This window comes from Scyliorhinus torazame, chromosome 13 (assembly GCF_047496885.1).
Source record: "Scyliorhinus torazame isolate Kashiwa2021f chromosome 13, sScyTor2.1, whole genome shotgun sequence".
NCBI lineage: Eukaryota > Metazoa > Chordata > Chondrichthyes > Carcharhiniformes > Scyliorhinidae > Scyliorhinus > Scyliorhinus torazame.
The window spans coordinates 35,474,013-35,489,626 of NC_092719.1; the positions used below are offsets into that span (position 1 = coordinate 35,474,013).

The 15,614-nt window shown below is 43.0% G+C and overlaps 1 protein-coding gene across 3 annotated transcripts in view; it reads right to left on the reverse strand.

Moving 5' to 3' along the window:
- Positions 1 to 15,614, reverse strand: part of fam185a (family with sequence similarity 185 member A) — a 99,160-nt gene that overhangs the window by 5,292 nt on the left and 78,254 nt on the right. For 2 of the 3 annotated variants that reach the window (XM_072471335.1, XM_072471334.1), the window contains one exon: positions 9,322 to 9,417. The exons of the other annotated variant lie outside the window; for it this stretch is intronic. In XM_072471335.1, the coding sequence (XP_072327436.1) occupies positions 9,322 to 9,417 (96 nt within the window). The remainder of the gene's footprint in view (positions 1 to 9,321; positions 9,418 to 15,614) is intronic. 3 annotated transcript variants of the gene reach the window in all.

The following is a 15,614-nucleotide window of genomic DNA, read 5'->3' on the forward strand; positions in this document are numbered from 1 at the left end:
CCCTTCTGGCTACTGTTAAAGCATCAAGCGGCATGCTGTTGATGGCTGTCGTAATTTCATCTTTGTTCTTACAAGTCTTTGAGCAAGGTGTCAGCAGCAACTGTCATAGCCTCCTTGCTAAGAAACCATTCACCGATGGCAAAGCTATGTTTCACCAACAGATAGCTGATGCGAAAACATGCCTCTTTGCTAGACTTGCATTTAACCACAGGTTTTGAAAAGAGCAGTTGTTGAGCCACAGGTTTTGAAAAAAAGTGGTTGTTGAGCTTTCAAATTCTCTTTAACTTCAGGACTTTCTTCGCCCGAATCACACTGTTGGAAATTTTGGATGCATTGCCCTATGATGTCCTTCCAAATTACCTCTTTTACTCAAGGCTATACTTGGGTGACAAATGAGAAAAATGCTCATCTTTGAAATTTGTAAAAATAAATTCTCTTTCCCATTCTTGGTAGAAGTGGTAGGTTTATGCCCTCTTCTTGGATGTCCCACGCTCCTCACTCTTCATTTTGGCTTTAGAAAATTTATCTTTTCAACATGAAAAATTGAAAAGCCCAGCTTATTCCAAATCTTGGCACGATTCAACAGCAGGCAATGAGCTGACAACTGGACGGTGGCCGCAACAGTTCAGTGACAGTGTCACAGCTGGATAACTGGTTTGTTTAAACAAAGAATTTCTGATTGGTCTGTGGGTTGACATTTAGCTATTCTTTTCCTCTTTTAAAAAAAAACTCTCCAGCAGGTGCATTTGCAATCCACGGCCACCACAGTTTGAAATACAACCACCGTTAAATGTTCAGATTAACTCTTTAAGACTCTGGGATTGACTTATTGATCGCAATCGACTGGTTGGAGACCATTTATCTCAGAGAGTCATTAGGAAAAGACTGACCATTACATAGGTGGAGCAAGTCAATGTGACAGCAGACAATCAGCAATCAGAGGAAAGAAGGGCAATTACATGGGTTTTCATCTGGTTGAACTTCCCTCTGGGGAAGGAATATTGTTCTATTCAATGCCCTTCCCTTCATGTCAAGGGAACATGTTTAGGAGTTACATGGTTAACTTAAGAACGCAGTCCAAATTCCATATTTTCTTCGTCTCTCCAGGCCTCTCATTAGTTCAGATTGTGAGATCTGCTCAAGTCCAAGAAAAATCCCAAAGGCAGCAAAAAAAAGGTAATTGATCCTAAAAGAGATCAAAGCATTTATTACAAACATACCAACAAGGAGCAGGAGTAGGGCATTCAGCACCTTGTGCCTGATACGGCTGATCTGATAGTAACCTCAAATCTGCATCTCACCAACCACTGATAACCTATCACCCTGTTGCCTATCACCCTGTTGCTTACTTGTTGCTTACTAAGAATCCATCCACTGCTGCCTTAAAAATATTCAAAGTCTCTGCTTCCATCACCTTTTCAGGAAGAGAGCTCTAAAACCCTCAAAGAAGCTTGCCTCATCTTTTGTTTCAAATGAGTGACACCAGGGGCGGGATTCTCCGCAATCGGCGCGATGTCTGCCGACCGGCGCCAAAAATGGCGTGAATCAGTCCGGCATCGCGCCGCCCCAAAGGTGCGGAATTCTCCGCATCTTGAGGGGCCGAGCCCTCACCTTGTGGGGCTAGGCCTGCGCCGGACTGATTTCTGCCCCGCCGGCTGGCGGGAAAGGCCTTTGGCGCCCCGCCAGCTGGCGCGGAAATGACTTTGCTGTGCGACGCATGCGCGGGAATGTCAGCGGCCGCTCACGGCATCCCCGCGCATGCGCAGTGGAGGGGGTGTTTTCCGCCTCCGCCATAGTGAAGACCATGGCGTATGCAGAAGAAATAGAGTGCCCCCACGGCACAGGCGCACCCGCGGATCGGTGGGCCCCGATCGCGGGCCAGGCCACCGTGGGGGCACCCCCCAGGGCCAGATCGCCCCGTGCACACCCCCAGGACCCGGCCTGCCCGTGCCGCCTTTCGAAACGTGGTTGAATCCACGCCGGCTGGCGTGGGTTGACAGCAGCGGGACTTCGGCCCATCGCGGACCGGAGAATCGCCGGGGTGCGACCGGTGCGATTTCCGCCGACTGGTGCGGTGCGATTCCCGCCCCCGCCGAATCTCCGGTGGCGGAGAATTCGGGACATGGCGGGGGTGGGATTCACGCCAGTCCCCGGAGATTCTCCAACCCGGTGGGGGGGTCGAAGAATCGCGCCCCTTATCTTTAAACAGTGACTCCTAATTCTAGATTCTCTAACAAGAGGAGACATCCTCTCCACATCCACCCTGGCAAGACCGCTCAGGATCTTGTATGTTTCAACCAAGTTGCCTCTTAAACTTATAAACTCCAGCGGATACAATCCTAGCTTGTCCAACCTTTCCTCATAAGACAACCCACCTATTCCATGTTTTTCTGGTAAACCTCTGAACTGCTTCCAATGCATGAACATCCTTCCTTAAGTAAGTTGACCAATACTGTACACAGCACTCCAAATGTGGTCTCACTGATAAACTGAAGCATAACCTCCCCACTTTTGTATTCAATTCCCCTTGCAACTAATTTTTTAACATTCTATTAACTTTCCCAAGTACTTGCTGTACCTACATACTAGCCTTTTGTGATTCATACACTCGGACATTCTAGGCTTCTCAGGGTTCTGCGATCCATCACCATTTAGATAATATGCTTCTTTCTTGCTTCCTGCCAAATGAGACGATTCCACATTTTCCCAAATTATACTCAATTTTTCCAGATTTTTGCCCACTCATTTAACCGATCTATATCTTTTTGTAGCCTCCTTATGCCCTCTTCCCAACTTATCTGTGTCGTCAGCAAATTAAAAAATGGAAATCAGGGGCGAAATTCTCCGGTATCGGCGCAATGTCCGCCGACCGGCGCCAGAAACGGCGCAAATCAGTCCGGCATCGCGCCGCCCCAAAGGTGCGGAATCCTCCGCATCTTGAGCGGCTGAGCCCTAACCTTGAGGGACTAGGCCCGCGCCGGACTGATTTCCGCCCCGCCAGCTGGCGGAAAAGGCCTTTGGTGACCCGCCAGCTGGCGCGGAAATGAAATTGCCGGGCGGCGCATGCGCGGGAGCGTTAGCGGACGCTCACGGCATCCCCGTGCATGCGCTGTGGAGGGAGCCTCTTCCACCTCCGCCATGGTGGAGACCGTGGCAAAGGCGGAAGGAAAAGTGTGCCCCCACGGCACAGGCCCGCCCGCGGATCGGTGGGCCCCGATCGCGGGCCAGGCCACCGTGGGGGCACCCCCCAGGGCCAGATCGCCCCGCGCTCCCCCCCCAGGATCCCGGAGCCCGCCCGCGCCACCTTGTTCCGCCAGTAAGAGAGGTGGTTTAATCCACGCCGGCGGGACAGGCATCCTAGCAGCGGGACTTTGGCCCATCCGGGCCGCCAATCGGCGCGGCCGATTCCCGCCCCTGCCAAATCTCCGATGCCGGAGAATTCGGCAACCGGCGGGGGCAGGATTCACGCCAGCCCCCGGCGATTCTCCGACCCGCCGGGGGGGTCAGAGAATCTCGCCCCCGTTCATCCAACGGTTCCCCTTTATTTACAGAACATGTTACTTCTCAAAGAATTCCAATAAATTGGTTAAACATGATTTCCCTTTCAAAAAACCATGTTGACTTCGCCCGATTACCATGAACTTATCCAAGTGGCCTGCTTTAACTTTAATAATAGCTTCGAACATTTTCCATATGACAGATGTTAAATGTTTTGGAAAATCAAAACTAATGTATCAACAATCTCATTAGACATTTCTTTTAAGACTCTTTGATGAAGTCCAAGTGGCCCCAGGCTTGTCAGCTTGCAGCTCCAACAATTTACTCAGTACCACTTCTCTGGTGACTGCAATTTTCCTGAATTCCTCCCTACCACCCAATTTCTGATTTATAGCTGCTTCTGGGATGTTGCTTCTATCCTCTATAGTGAAGACTTTTGCAAAATTCATCTATCATTTCCTTGTTTTCCATTGGCAATACTCCAGACTCACTTTCTATAGGACCAATGCCACATTGTTAAATCTTTTTGTTGTTCCTAACCTATCTTTACACAATTATATGTTTTTTCTTTAAGTCTGATACTATCTTTAACCTTTCTAGTTAACCACAAATGGTGGGTATATCCTTTTGACTTTAAAAAACAAACTTGTTGGAATCTATCTTTTCTGTCTATTTTGATAATATCCATTTAAATGGTTGTTACTGCATCTATATCCCTCAATCTAATGTGCCAATTCACTTTAGCCAGAGCAACTTTCATGCCCTCATAATTGCCATTACTTAAGTTTAAAAACATAGTGCAAAATTCATTCTTCTCTTCAAATAGAACGTAAAATTAAATCATGTTATGGTCGCTGCCACCTACAAATCATTAATTACTCCCAACTCGTTATACAATACCAGGTCTAGTAGAACCTGCCATCTGGTTGGCTCCAGAACATGCTTTTCTAAGAAACGATCCCCAAAACATTTAATGAATTGCTCACGTAGGTTACTTTTGCCCATGTGACTTTCTCCGTCTATATGTAGATTCAAATCTCCCATGATAATCACCACACCTTTCTGATAAGCTCCAATTATTTATGCCTTTTATGTTCCACACTACCATTGGTTACTGTTAGGGGGCCGGTACATGATTCCCACAAGTCACTTCTTGTCGTTACCATTTCCCATCTCTTCCCAAACTATTTCCAGATCTTGGTTTCCTGAATTTGCATCATCCCTCTCTATTGTGCTAATACCATCATTATTAGGTGACATTTAGCTTCTTTTGTCCTTCCTAGGCCTAATTCTCCAACTGGCAACGTACCATTGTGCTGCTCTTGACTAGTTGTTACAAATGGGCACTATTGCAATGTTCATCCAGGTATTACCTATCAGCCAACCCCAGAAACCTAATGATCCTGTAACAGCAATTTGTGAAAAGATTCATTCTACAGGTTGTCAGGGCTTTTGTTCCACCACATATCTGTTGGTGAAGCAGGGTTCCCAGAAATACAGAGCTCAAGTAACAAAAATCAGTCATCACAATTTTGAATAATAGATTTTTGGACTGAACAGTTATGATGCCTTTCAGCGCCGGTTTTATATGCATTCTGTCAATTAGATGCGGTATGAAGAAGAACACAGAAAATTTACTTTGGGGCCCATTAAAATGAATTAACATAGTTTAGGGCCATCTAAGGTCAACACATGCTGGCCAGCTACATGTTTCTTCCTGTAAAATCAGGAGTTTAGCTCCAAATGGAGACCTGCCTGGAGGCCTGATTCACAAGCCTAGCTCTCTACCAGCGAAGGCATTCTGCCAAGCATAACATTGAAAACTGGCTCTTGGGTTCCTTCTGTTTACATAAACCCGTGCTATGCATGTTGAATATTCATAATGCTCCATTGTAACTACCCATCTATTCTAGAAAATGTATATTTAGGAGATTTTTTAAAAACTCACCCCATTGTTTTACACCCCATCAGGAAAGAAAATTGACACGGTTTCCTGCAAACTTTAAAGTCTTTCGGGAACTAGAATCCAACTGCACTCTCTGAGGGTCTAAGATTAGACCTTAACCTCTTCAAAAATAATAGTACTTCCAACAATGCATGTCTGTCTAATACATTCCTTACTGCTATAACAACACTCAGCTGCTGTGAGATCCTGCACTGAGGGGCCAGGCTGCAGAACCTCAGTAACGTGTAATCAAACATACTGCTTAATTTAATGCCAACATGACTAAATGGGAAGAAAATGAAAAATTCCAAGGGACTTGCATAATGAATATCAGTGAGGGGTTATATTATGGATGTTTTATATAATTGATAATTAGATTATTCTTAAACCCCAAAAAAGAGCCTCATTTACTAAAACTAGAATATATCGCAAAATCTTTCAGCACAGTTAAGACACATCTTGGGCAACTATTTTTCCTCATGAGCCAACCAATCCAATTCCGCACTCCTGCTTTTAATATTCCTCTTTTCCAAACAACTAACTTAAAACATAAAGCTTCTGCTTCAACAATTTGCAGCAAATATTCCAAATTTTAACCGTTCTGTGTTAAAGAATTTTTTTGACTGTCCTCTATTTTTTTCTTTGATGTGTTTAAATTTGTGCCCTCTTGACACCATTTCATTGACTTAAGGCAGCAGACTTGGAAGGGTTCCATCAAATCCCCTCTTAACCTTTTAAGCTCTAGTGAAAAGATCTGTACCTTCTCAAGTCTCTCTCTGCATAACTTCACCAACTAATCGCAGCTAACATCAGGAACTGACACCATTTTAAAAATATTTATTTGATTTAACAAGCACAAATTTCAAACATTACATGGAGAATATGCATGATTAAACTTGCTGATTTGACGTTTGAATTACAGCCAGATGCATATGATCTCACGTCTGCAATTCCAACATGGACCTTGACACATGGTAACAATTCATACACTTCTCTGCTGTCTCCATCACCACATAATGCTATGGGACAGGATCTTTCTAGATCAAGTTCAAAAAAATCACATTCACCTTTTCCTCTTTACCACAAACCTTCCTATCTTTCACCAAGTTTGGAGAGTGGAAGAAACCATGGGTGCGATTTAATGGAAAAGTAACAGAATCCCGTTTTGGGGCGAGTTTAGCCGGGTGTTTCCTGGTGCTTGCAGCACCGAGAACGACACCGATATTTAAGGGGAGACTGCTTCTTTTCCGGGTCTCAGCGAGGATCGCCACGCCAACACCGCACTTCGGCTCATTTCTTGCACTAACAAGCTCAGCTTGTTAGGACCCCCCCTCCCCCAATGTTCCAACTTATCAATTAGGGGGTCCTCAAGCCCCCGCACCTCACCTCATAAGGACAGAGCACACCCAGGCCAATCTCTGGCATGGAAAGATGCCACCTGGGCACCTTGGCACTGCCAGCCAGGCACCCTGGCATTGCCAGGGTGACACTGCCAGGGTACATGGGTGGCACTGTCAGTGCCTGGGTGGCATCAGGGGTGCCAGGGTACAACCCTGCCCGGAGCCCAACCTCCCAGGGGCCCCGGTCACCTGGGAAACTCTCCCAAGTGCCAGTACACCTGGTCCATGTTTGGGGAAACAAGTGCTAAATGGCACCCACTCGGGGTCTCCGTTGGGTCCCTTATCTTGGATAACTCCAGTGCAGACATATTCAAGTGAGACGAACTACTCACTTGAATATGCAAATCTGGATCCTGCCCATTGAGGGTGGGATCCAGATTGCGATGAAAGAGAGTTGTAAATCTCGCGAGCTCTTCGTCATGTCCCTAGTTGGGCGTGATGAGACCGATAGATCGTGCCCCATGTAAAAAAAAATTCCTGTTGAGAATTTAGCATAGAAGCAGAAACACTATGGTCACTTCTCAGTATGCAAGGTCAAATTATTTATTTGAACCAAAAGGAAAATGTCACAGTTCTTCTATTGTGTGCAGAGTCCAGATGTATATCCACAAGGTCATATATTGAAGACATTCATTGGGAAGTAGTGCGTACTGCTTTATATTTGATTGGTACTGTATCACAAGCCAAATATTCCCAGGTAATCAACCTCAACTTACGCTATACAGAAATAACTTAGATTTTGACAATAAGTCATATTTTGTTTCAATGACACCCATTGCCTTTGGACCTCATCACACACTATTTCCTAGCTACTGATTCCATTTTTCTCTCTGGCAATTTCCAAGGCTGAACCAAATTGTTTACAATGCCGTTGCCATAGTGGACCCAAAGTGAGCGTCCAACCACATTTTCATGGCATCTCCAAGACCACTTATTTCCAAATCTGGAGAATTGTCACACTCTGCCCTGCCTTAGCTCATCTGTTTCTGAACCCTTATCCTTGCCTGTTACCTCTAGACTTGACTATTCCAACACACTCCTCTCTCCTTCTAGGCCAGCCTTCCATATTCTATCCTCAGTACACTTGAAATCATCCAAAACTCTGTTGCCTATGTCTTCATTCACACCAAGTCCCGTCCACCTATCATGCCTGTGATTACAGGCCTACATTGGTTTACGGCTAAACAAACTTTGATTTGTTTTAAAAAATTCAATTCCCTCCATAGCCTGCCTATGCCTTCTGTAACTTCCTCTTGCCCACAACCATCCAAGATACCTCCGTTCCTCTAATTTTGTCCTCTTGAGAAGCCCTTATTTTAATTACTTCATCACTGGCAGCGTGATTTCAGCTTCCAAGGCCCTAAGATCTGGAACCCATCCTCCAGCTCTCTTCATGCTTCCTGAAAATCTACGTCTTTGACCAAATTTTAATCATCTGCCACATCACTTTTTGTGGACCCTTGTCAAATTTTGTTTTATAATCCTTCCGTGAAGCACCTTGGAATACTTTGAGTTAAAGGGTACTATATAAACAGAAGTTTTTGTTGTTTCATCAAAGGTAACTACCCTGGTGGTTAATTGGCCCAAAATAGCCTAGAACATCAAAAATTCCAAATCAAAATTTATTTGACTGGATAGTTCAAATGCAACCTGCAAATTCCCCTTTTGGTTACGAAGTAAAAAGTTGCAGTTGTGACTTTTTTTGCCACGTCTTTTATAAATTGCTTCTGTTTTGGACTGTCTAGTTTGATTGAAGGTAAAACAGTATGCCCTGGAAAAGGGGCATGGCGTGAAGTTGTATTGGACTCTGCCCAACAACAGCCAATTACTGAAACCCTCACGCATGTCATATTTCACAGCTGAACACAAAAAGAGAGTCAGCTGTTTGGGCTTTGCGTTATGGACTCGGGCAGTCTGATTTTGAAACACTCTGGACACAGAGAGCAAGACATAGAGATATTCAGGAAAGAAGTAACTGTTGTGGGAAGGGAAAAGGCTCTCTCCATTCGTGATGAAGCAGAATGCTAGGGAAAGCTTGTCCTCTGGGCAAAGAGAAGGAGTTTTAAGGGCACTGTATGATTCGCTCTGGCAAGGCACAGAGAAGGAATGGGCCTTACTCCTTCCTGGAAGTTGGTTTGGAAATTCTCAGAAGACTTAGGGAAAGAACATTTGATGGTCACTGGATGTTACGACTCAGTGACATGGGGAGAAGTGAATCTATTGGAAGCTGGGAGTGACTTTAGATGGTTTCCCTTAAAGATTGAAGTGCTGCATAGAAAGCAGGGGTTACAGATTGCTTCAAGATACTAATAAGGGTTACCTTTTCTGTGGTTTAGAGCACTAGTTGCCTCCTTAGTAATGTTTGGTCAATGTTGATTTTAGTTTCTTACGGTAAAAGATTCCTTTAAGTTGGTCACTGGGAATTCAAATCTTTATTTTTAAAGTTCTCTGTCTAATCGGGGATCATAACAATCTCACCTTCTTGAGTCAGCAGATTCACAATTCCCAGCTGGCTGATGTAAACATCCAGGTCACCCTGTTGTGTGGAAACTGTTAGACTGCCATCTGAGGAATCTACAAGTAGACAATTAAATACTTTAGTTGTTGACATTTTATTTTCATGTAGCAATTCCTTAAAGAAAAGTGCTGTAAAACTGGGCTTGTATCAGAAGTTCTTTTGTTATTCAAACTTCGCTAACACCTTTAGTAGAATGTTAGCTGGAGAGCTTCAATGCTTAAAACAGCACATCATCCCAGGGAGGGGAAGTGAAAGAGTAAAGGAGAGGTGAAAATCAGAAACTGAATCCTGCAAAATGCCTCATGCTCAGCAAAGTGATGGCTGCAAAAAGGTCTACTTGCAAACTATTCATACTGCCCAATGAAGGAAAACAGCATAAAGACAAATAACAAAGAAATACTGCCATCCTCACCTGGTCTGCCCACATGTGACTTCAGACCCACAGCAATGTGGTTGACCCTTAAAAAAATGCCCCAAGGCAATTAGGGATGGGCAATAAATGCTGGTCCAGCCTGCTACACCCACATCCCAGGAAATATATATTTTTTAAAAACTTGTTCATCTTACCTTCAAAAGAAATCCAGTCTACAATCTCAATCGTGGTCTTAAAAGCCTCAGCCAAATCTGTAGATCTCCCACACTAAACATGACAATTCTTTGCCAGCCTTTAAAAGCCGTCTCAAAACCCTTTATCCTCAACCACACTTTCAGTCTTTTAATCTTTTTAATCTTTCATTTCTATTACTTCTTGGCAACAGAAATATGTAGCATTTTATCATGCTCACGGTATTGTACAAACCCAAATAAAAAGAACAAATGTGATTTTTTAAAAAAGAAATCTGGAACAGAATCAGCAAATTCTAGGACTATTTCAGGATAATCCTTCATCAGATTCTGTGTTTACATTTGCTAACTTGTTGTGGAATGTCACCATTTTTATTTTAGTTTTATATGAATGTAAATTGTTATTATTGTTGAGAAATCACTAGTCATTAACAAGAATATTACTCATCTACTGAATGCAGTTTATCATATTTTGACAAAATCTAGTGTCATCTCCTGATGCTTAGAAACATCCAGTAGCAAAAATGTTGACTACTGTTTTACTCGAGCTACAAGCAGAGCAGCTGGAATTACTCTGTCTTACAAAATGAATGCCAATATTTGTAATAGGCCTCTCGCATTCTTAAACTGATTCAGCTAATAATGTCAAAATGCATTCTCTGCCTTGGCCTGGCCAATCTTGCATGCTGCTACCACCTTTTCCTTAGTATCGTGCTTCTCTATACTTGTAACAGTTTTCCTTCCTGCCCATCTGAGGAAAAAAGAATGGCTAATAGAGAAAATCATGTTTGTAACGTGTAGCAACATTTCTGAGTTTGTGATTTTTAGCAATGGGAGTGCACTGGCAGACTAACTAAAATTCACTTAGCCCAGATTGGCAACGTTGGTGCTTTTAGTTTCATACCAGTGGTGCAGAATTACATTAATACCAGTAATGTCACCTTTACCAGATGATATGCAATCTTTTGCTCTGTGGTAGTTGCAGAGGAAAATTACCAATTGTGTTGAATGCAAGAAATTGGTTATATATATTGTACAAAGGTTTTAAAAGCCTGAATTAAGGTATATATTTGTCACAGTAATATTATTAGAGAACCTAGGTTAAGGCCCAAACTGTGTTTCTGTTAAAGCTCTAATTAAGTGGTCATAAAAGGTGAGGTAATTATTTTAACCATTTACTTATTTACAAAGAGATGCCTAATACAACATTATGATAATTGATAGATTCCCTGGAATATAGATAAGTCATGAGGGATGGAGTGTAGTCCTAGCTAAGCAGGCGATAGAACATCATAGTGGGATAAATATGATGTAATTAATGGGAGGAGCCAGGTCTATCTGTAGTTTTGCAGTTTAATATAGGTTTGGCATCTGCTAGGAGTTTTTAAGTTGAACAGCAGTTTTGCCAAATGCTCCAGGGTTGAGCAGGAGCTTCTGACAAGACAGAATGATTTTCAGGTTGCCCTTGAAAGGGTCCCTCCTCAAAGGTTTTACACAGATAAACAAGTAAATCCGTTCTGTTCATTTTATTTTAAGTGACACTGGAACTGCACTGGGGTTACTTGGTTGGAATATTTATAGTGAAGGTGTAAGGCATAAGTTTAAATTTTTCCTGGTGTTTAAGAACTGTCTCGCTCATCATTGTAAAGCTATTTTCTTTGACGTTAATGTGGTTAATTCTGTGTCTAAATTAAAGGTATTGTTTTATGTTCTCTGTATTGTTCTATGTTCTAGTACGCAAAGAGTAGTGAGGCCGTGGAATGCCCTACCTGCTACAGTAGTGAACTCGCCAACATTGAGGGCATTTAAAAGTTTATTGGATAAACATATGGATGATAATGGCATAGCGTAGGTTAGATGGCTTTTGTTTCGGTGCAACATCGTGGGCCGAAGGGTCTGTACTGCGCTGTATTGTTCTATGTTCTATGTTCTATAAAAGATACCTATTGGTCAGAGACATCACTCCTGGGGTGAAGTATCCTTTGCAAATTAAATGAAGTGTTTGGGGTTCTTGGCTGGTATCCTAACAAATGTTGGGGTATAGTTTGGGATCTTAACACAACAACCACTATTTTGTTTAAATTTCCAAAATTGAATTATTTCACTTTAAACTTCACAAAATGCAAAATTACTTCCACAGTGAAATACTACAAGTATTTTATAGACCTGTTTCTATGGAAGGATATTAAATAAAGCACAAAGTCAAATAAAACTTTTATGAGCAACTCTTATCCCCTGATTTATTTTCTCGGTCACATGTCAATAGATTAAACTAAAGAGGTGAGTTTGATTTCTGCAAATAAATGTTGCTCAACTAGATGAAAGCACTTCTTGCATTTCCAGAACACGATTAAATTATATAAATTAGGATAGCAAACATCCAAAGTATTTAAACACAAAGAGAGCACAACATTCTTCATTAGAAAAGAAAATTGAAATTTGTAGAGACTGCTATAATCTAATGACACACTTTTCTCTCAAGGAAAATTGTTTTTGGACAATAAGAGAAATTTATGAATAGTAAAAATATTCCAAACAAAAAATAAAGATTCTACAAAAATCAAGAATTGTATTAGATGAAATCCAATTAAGATTCTTGCTTTTTACCTCCAAATTTTTAAACAAATAATTCCGTTTTTAAAAAAAGCTAACTTTTACATTCTTTGGACCCTTAGTTCAGGCCTCTGGATTACCAGTTTGGCATTATAACTATTATATGACTTTACCTCTCTCTTGAACTTCATTCTGACTGGGTCAAAATCCTGGAATCCCCTACTGAACATCATTGTGGGAGCATCAATTTCCACAACGCACATAGCAATTTCAGGGGAACCATGGTTAGGCATTGGGCAGAATCTTAGCAGAATTTGGCAGTGTGTCAGGTTCACACAGAAAGCTGGCGTGGAACTCTCGAGTTCCACAGACCAGTTTTCTCAGAGAATCATGAGCCCCTTTGCCAAACAAAACAGAATGAGTGTGGTTTATGCGTCACTCTGGCAGGGTGGGGCCTCATAGAACCAGGAGCAGCCAAATCCCCTCCTTCCCCCGCCTGAGGGCTATATTTACCTCTGTGCTGCTGGAGGGATCCCCTCAAATGTCCCATGCCTGGTCCAACCTGCTGTAAATTAATATTTAGTGAGGTGGGAGCATTTGGGGGGGGGGGGGGGAGGTAGAAACGATAATAGCATTTAAACATATTAAAATTTATTACAATAAAATTCAAAAGCTTCATGGGGGTGAATATCGTGACCTCGATGGCAAAGGGCAGGAGAAATTGGGAAACGCGATATCTCGCGCGAGATTTTCCACCCTCACTGCCAATCCCATGCACAGCATGCATGGTCTCAAGATTCCGCCCACTAAATGTTGTCTTAGTAGTTTTCTTCAAAATGCTATTGCTATTTCAGGCAATAATTTTAGCATCTGCAGCAAGCTTAATCTGAACACGGTGCTGTCCATTTCACAACCCCATATCTATCGATCTTGGATAATACTGTACAACACATTACCCAACCTCACTACTTCTTAATAGCATTGTGAAAACCCGACGCATGCTGCTTGATCTCATGGCTAATCAATGTAAATCTATTTGGAGTACTGCAAATAAATAGCTTAATGCCTTAATTTGTAAAGTCATACAAGAGAACAATGTATGTCAACCGATTTTTTATTTCAGAAGGTAACCAACTCTATTGGTATACAGCATAGCCCAACGCACACGGACAGGCCCAAACTGTTGAACAATACTGCCCAAGTTGGAACTTAACACAAGGTCCAGGACAGCATAAAATTAGACATTTTCAAATTTCAACCTGCATTAGCTGTTTAACCAAAGTAATAAACTAATGACAAATGTCAAGTTTTACCATCACCATTATGCAGTAAAGCAATTTCAAACTTGTTGGATATTTGTGAAACAGAATGTTGGAACTTTGATGGGTACATTTGTATGATCAAGGAAACAACCTACTACTAGAGACTCTCTCCATTTTATGCACACATAGGGTAGGTGGTGGCATAGTGATATTGTCACTAGACTGATGATTTAGAGACCCAGGATATTACTCTGGGGACCTGGATTTGAATCCCACCATGGCAGATGGTGGAAATTGAATCCAATAAAGTATCTGGAATTAGAAGTCCAATAATGACCATGGAACCCAGCTAGTTCACTAATGTCCTTTAGGGAAGGAAATCTGTAGACCTCACCTGGTCTGGCCTACATGTAACTCCAGATCCTCAGCAATGCGATTGACTCTTAAATGCCCTCTGAAATGGCCTAGCAAGCCACTCAGTTATATCAAAACTTTTTCAAAGTTGAAAAAGAAAGTAACTGGAAGGACCACCCGGCATTGGAAATGGCAACAACAACCCCAGCCCTGTCGACTCAGCAGATCTTTCCTGGGGCTTGTGCCAAAATTGGGAGAAATGATTCACAGACTAGTCAAGCAACAGCCTTACTTAGTCACACTCACGGAATCATACCTTACAGATAACATCCCAGGCACCATTATCAGCATCCCTGAGCATGTCCTGTCCTACTGGCAGGACAGACCCAGCAAGGCTGGCAGCACAGTGGTATACAGTCAGGAGGGAGCTGTCCTGGGAGTCCTCATCATCGGCTCTGGACCCCATGAAATCTCATGGCTTCAGCTCAAACATGGGCAAGGAAACCTCTTACTGATTACTGCATACCGTCCACCGTCAGTTGATGAATCAGTACTCCTCCATGTTGAACACTCCCTGGGAGGAAGCTCTGAAGATGGCAGGGGCACAGAATGTACTCTGTTGGGGGACTTCAATGTTCATCACCATGCGTGACTCAGTAGCACCACTACTGACCAAGTCCTAAAGGACATAGCTGGTAGACTGGGTCTGCGACAGGTGGTGAGGGAACCAAGAGGGAAAAACATACTGGACCTCATCCTCACCTGCCTGCCATAGATGGATCTTTCCATGACAGCATTGGTAGGAGTGACCACTGCACAGTCCTTCCACCATTGTGTTGTGTGGCACTCCCATTGTGCTAAATGGGATGAATTCAGAACAGATCTAGCAACTCAAGACTGGGCATCCACGAGGCACTGTGGGCCATCAGTAGCAGCAGAAGAATTGTACTCAACCACAATCTTTACCTCATGGCCCAGCATAGCCCGCACTCTACCATTAATATCAAGCCAGGTGATGAACCCTGGTTCAATAAAGAATGCAGAAGGGTATGCCAGCAGCAGCACCAGGCATACCCAAAACTAAGGTATCAACCTGGTGAAGCTACAGCACAGGACTACTTGCATACCAAACAACATAAGCAGCAAGTGATAGACAGAGGCAAGCAATCCCACAACCAACGGATCAGATCCAAATTCTGCAATCCTGCTATATCCAGTCATGATTGGCGGTGGACAATTAAACTCATTGGAGGAGGTCACCAATGTCCCCATCTTCAATGATGGAGCTCAGCACATCTGTGCAAAAGATTGAAGGCTGAAGCATTTGCAATAATCTTTAGCCAGAGGTTCCCAACATCACAGATGCCAATCGTCAGCCAATTCAATTCACCTCACCTCAAGCGATGTCAAGAAACGGCTGAAGGCACTAGATACTGCAAGGTTATGACCCTGACAATATTCCGGCAATAGTCCTGAAGATGTGCGCTCCAGAACTTGCCTGTTCCTAGCCAAGCTGTTCC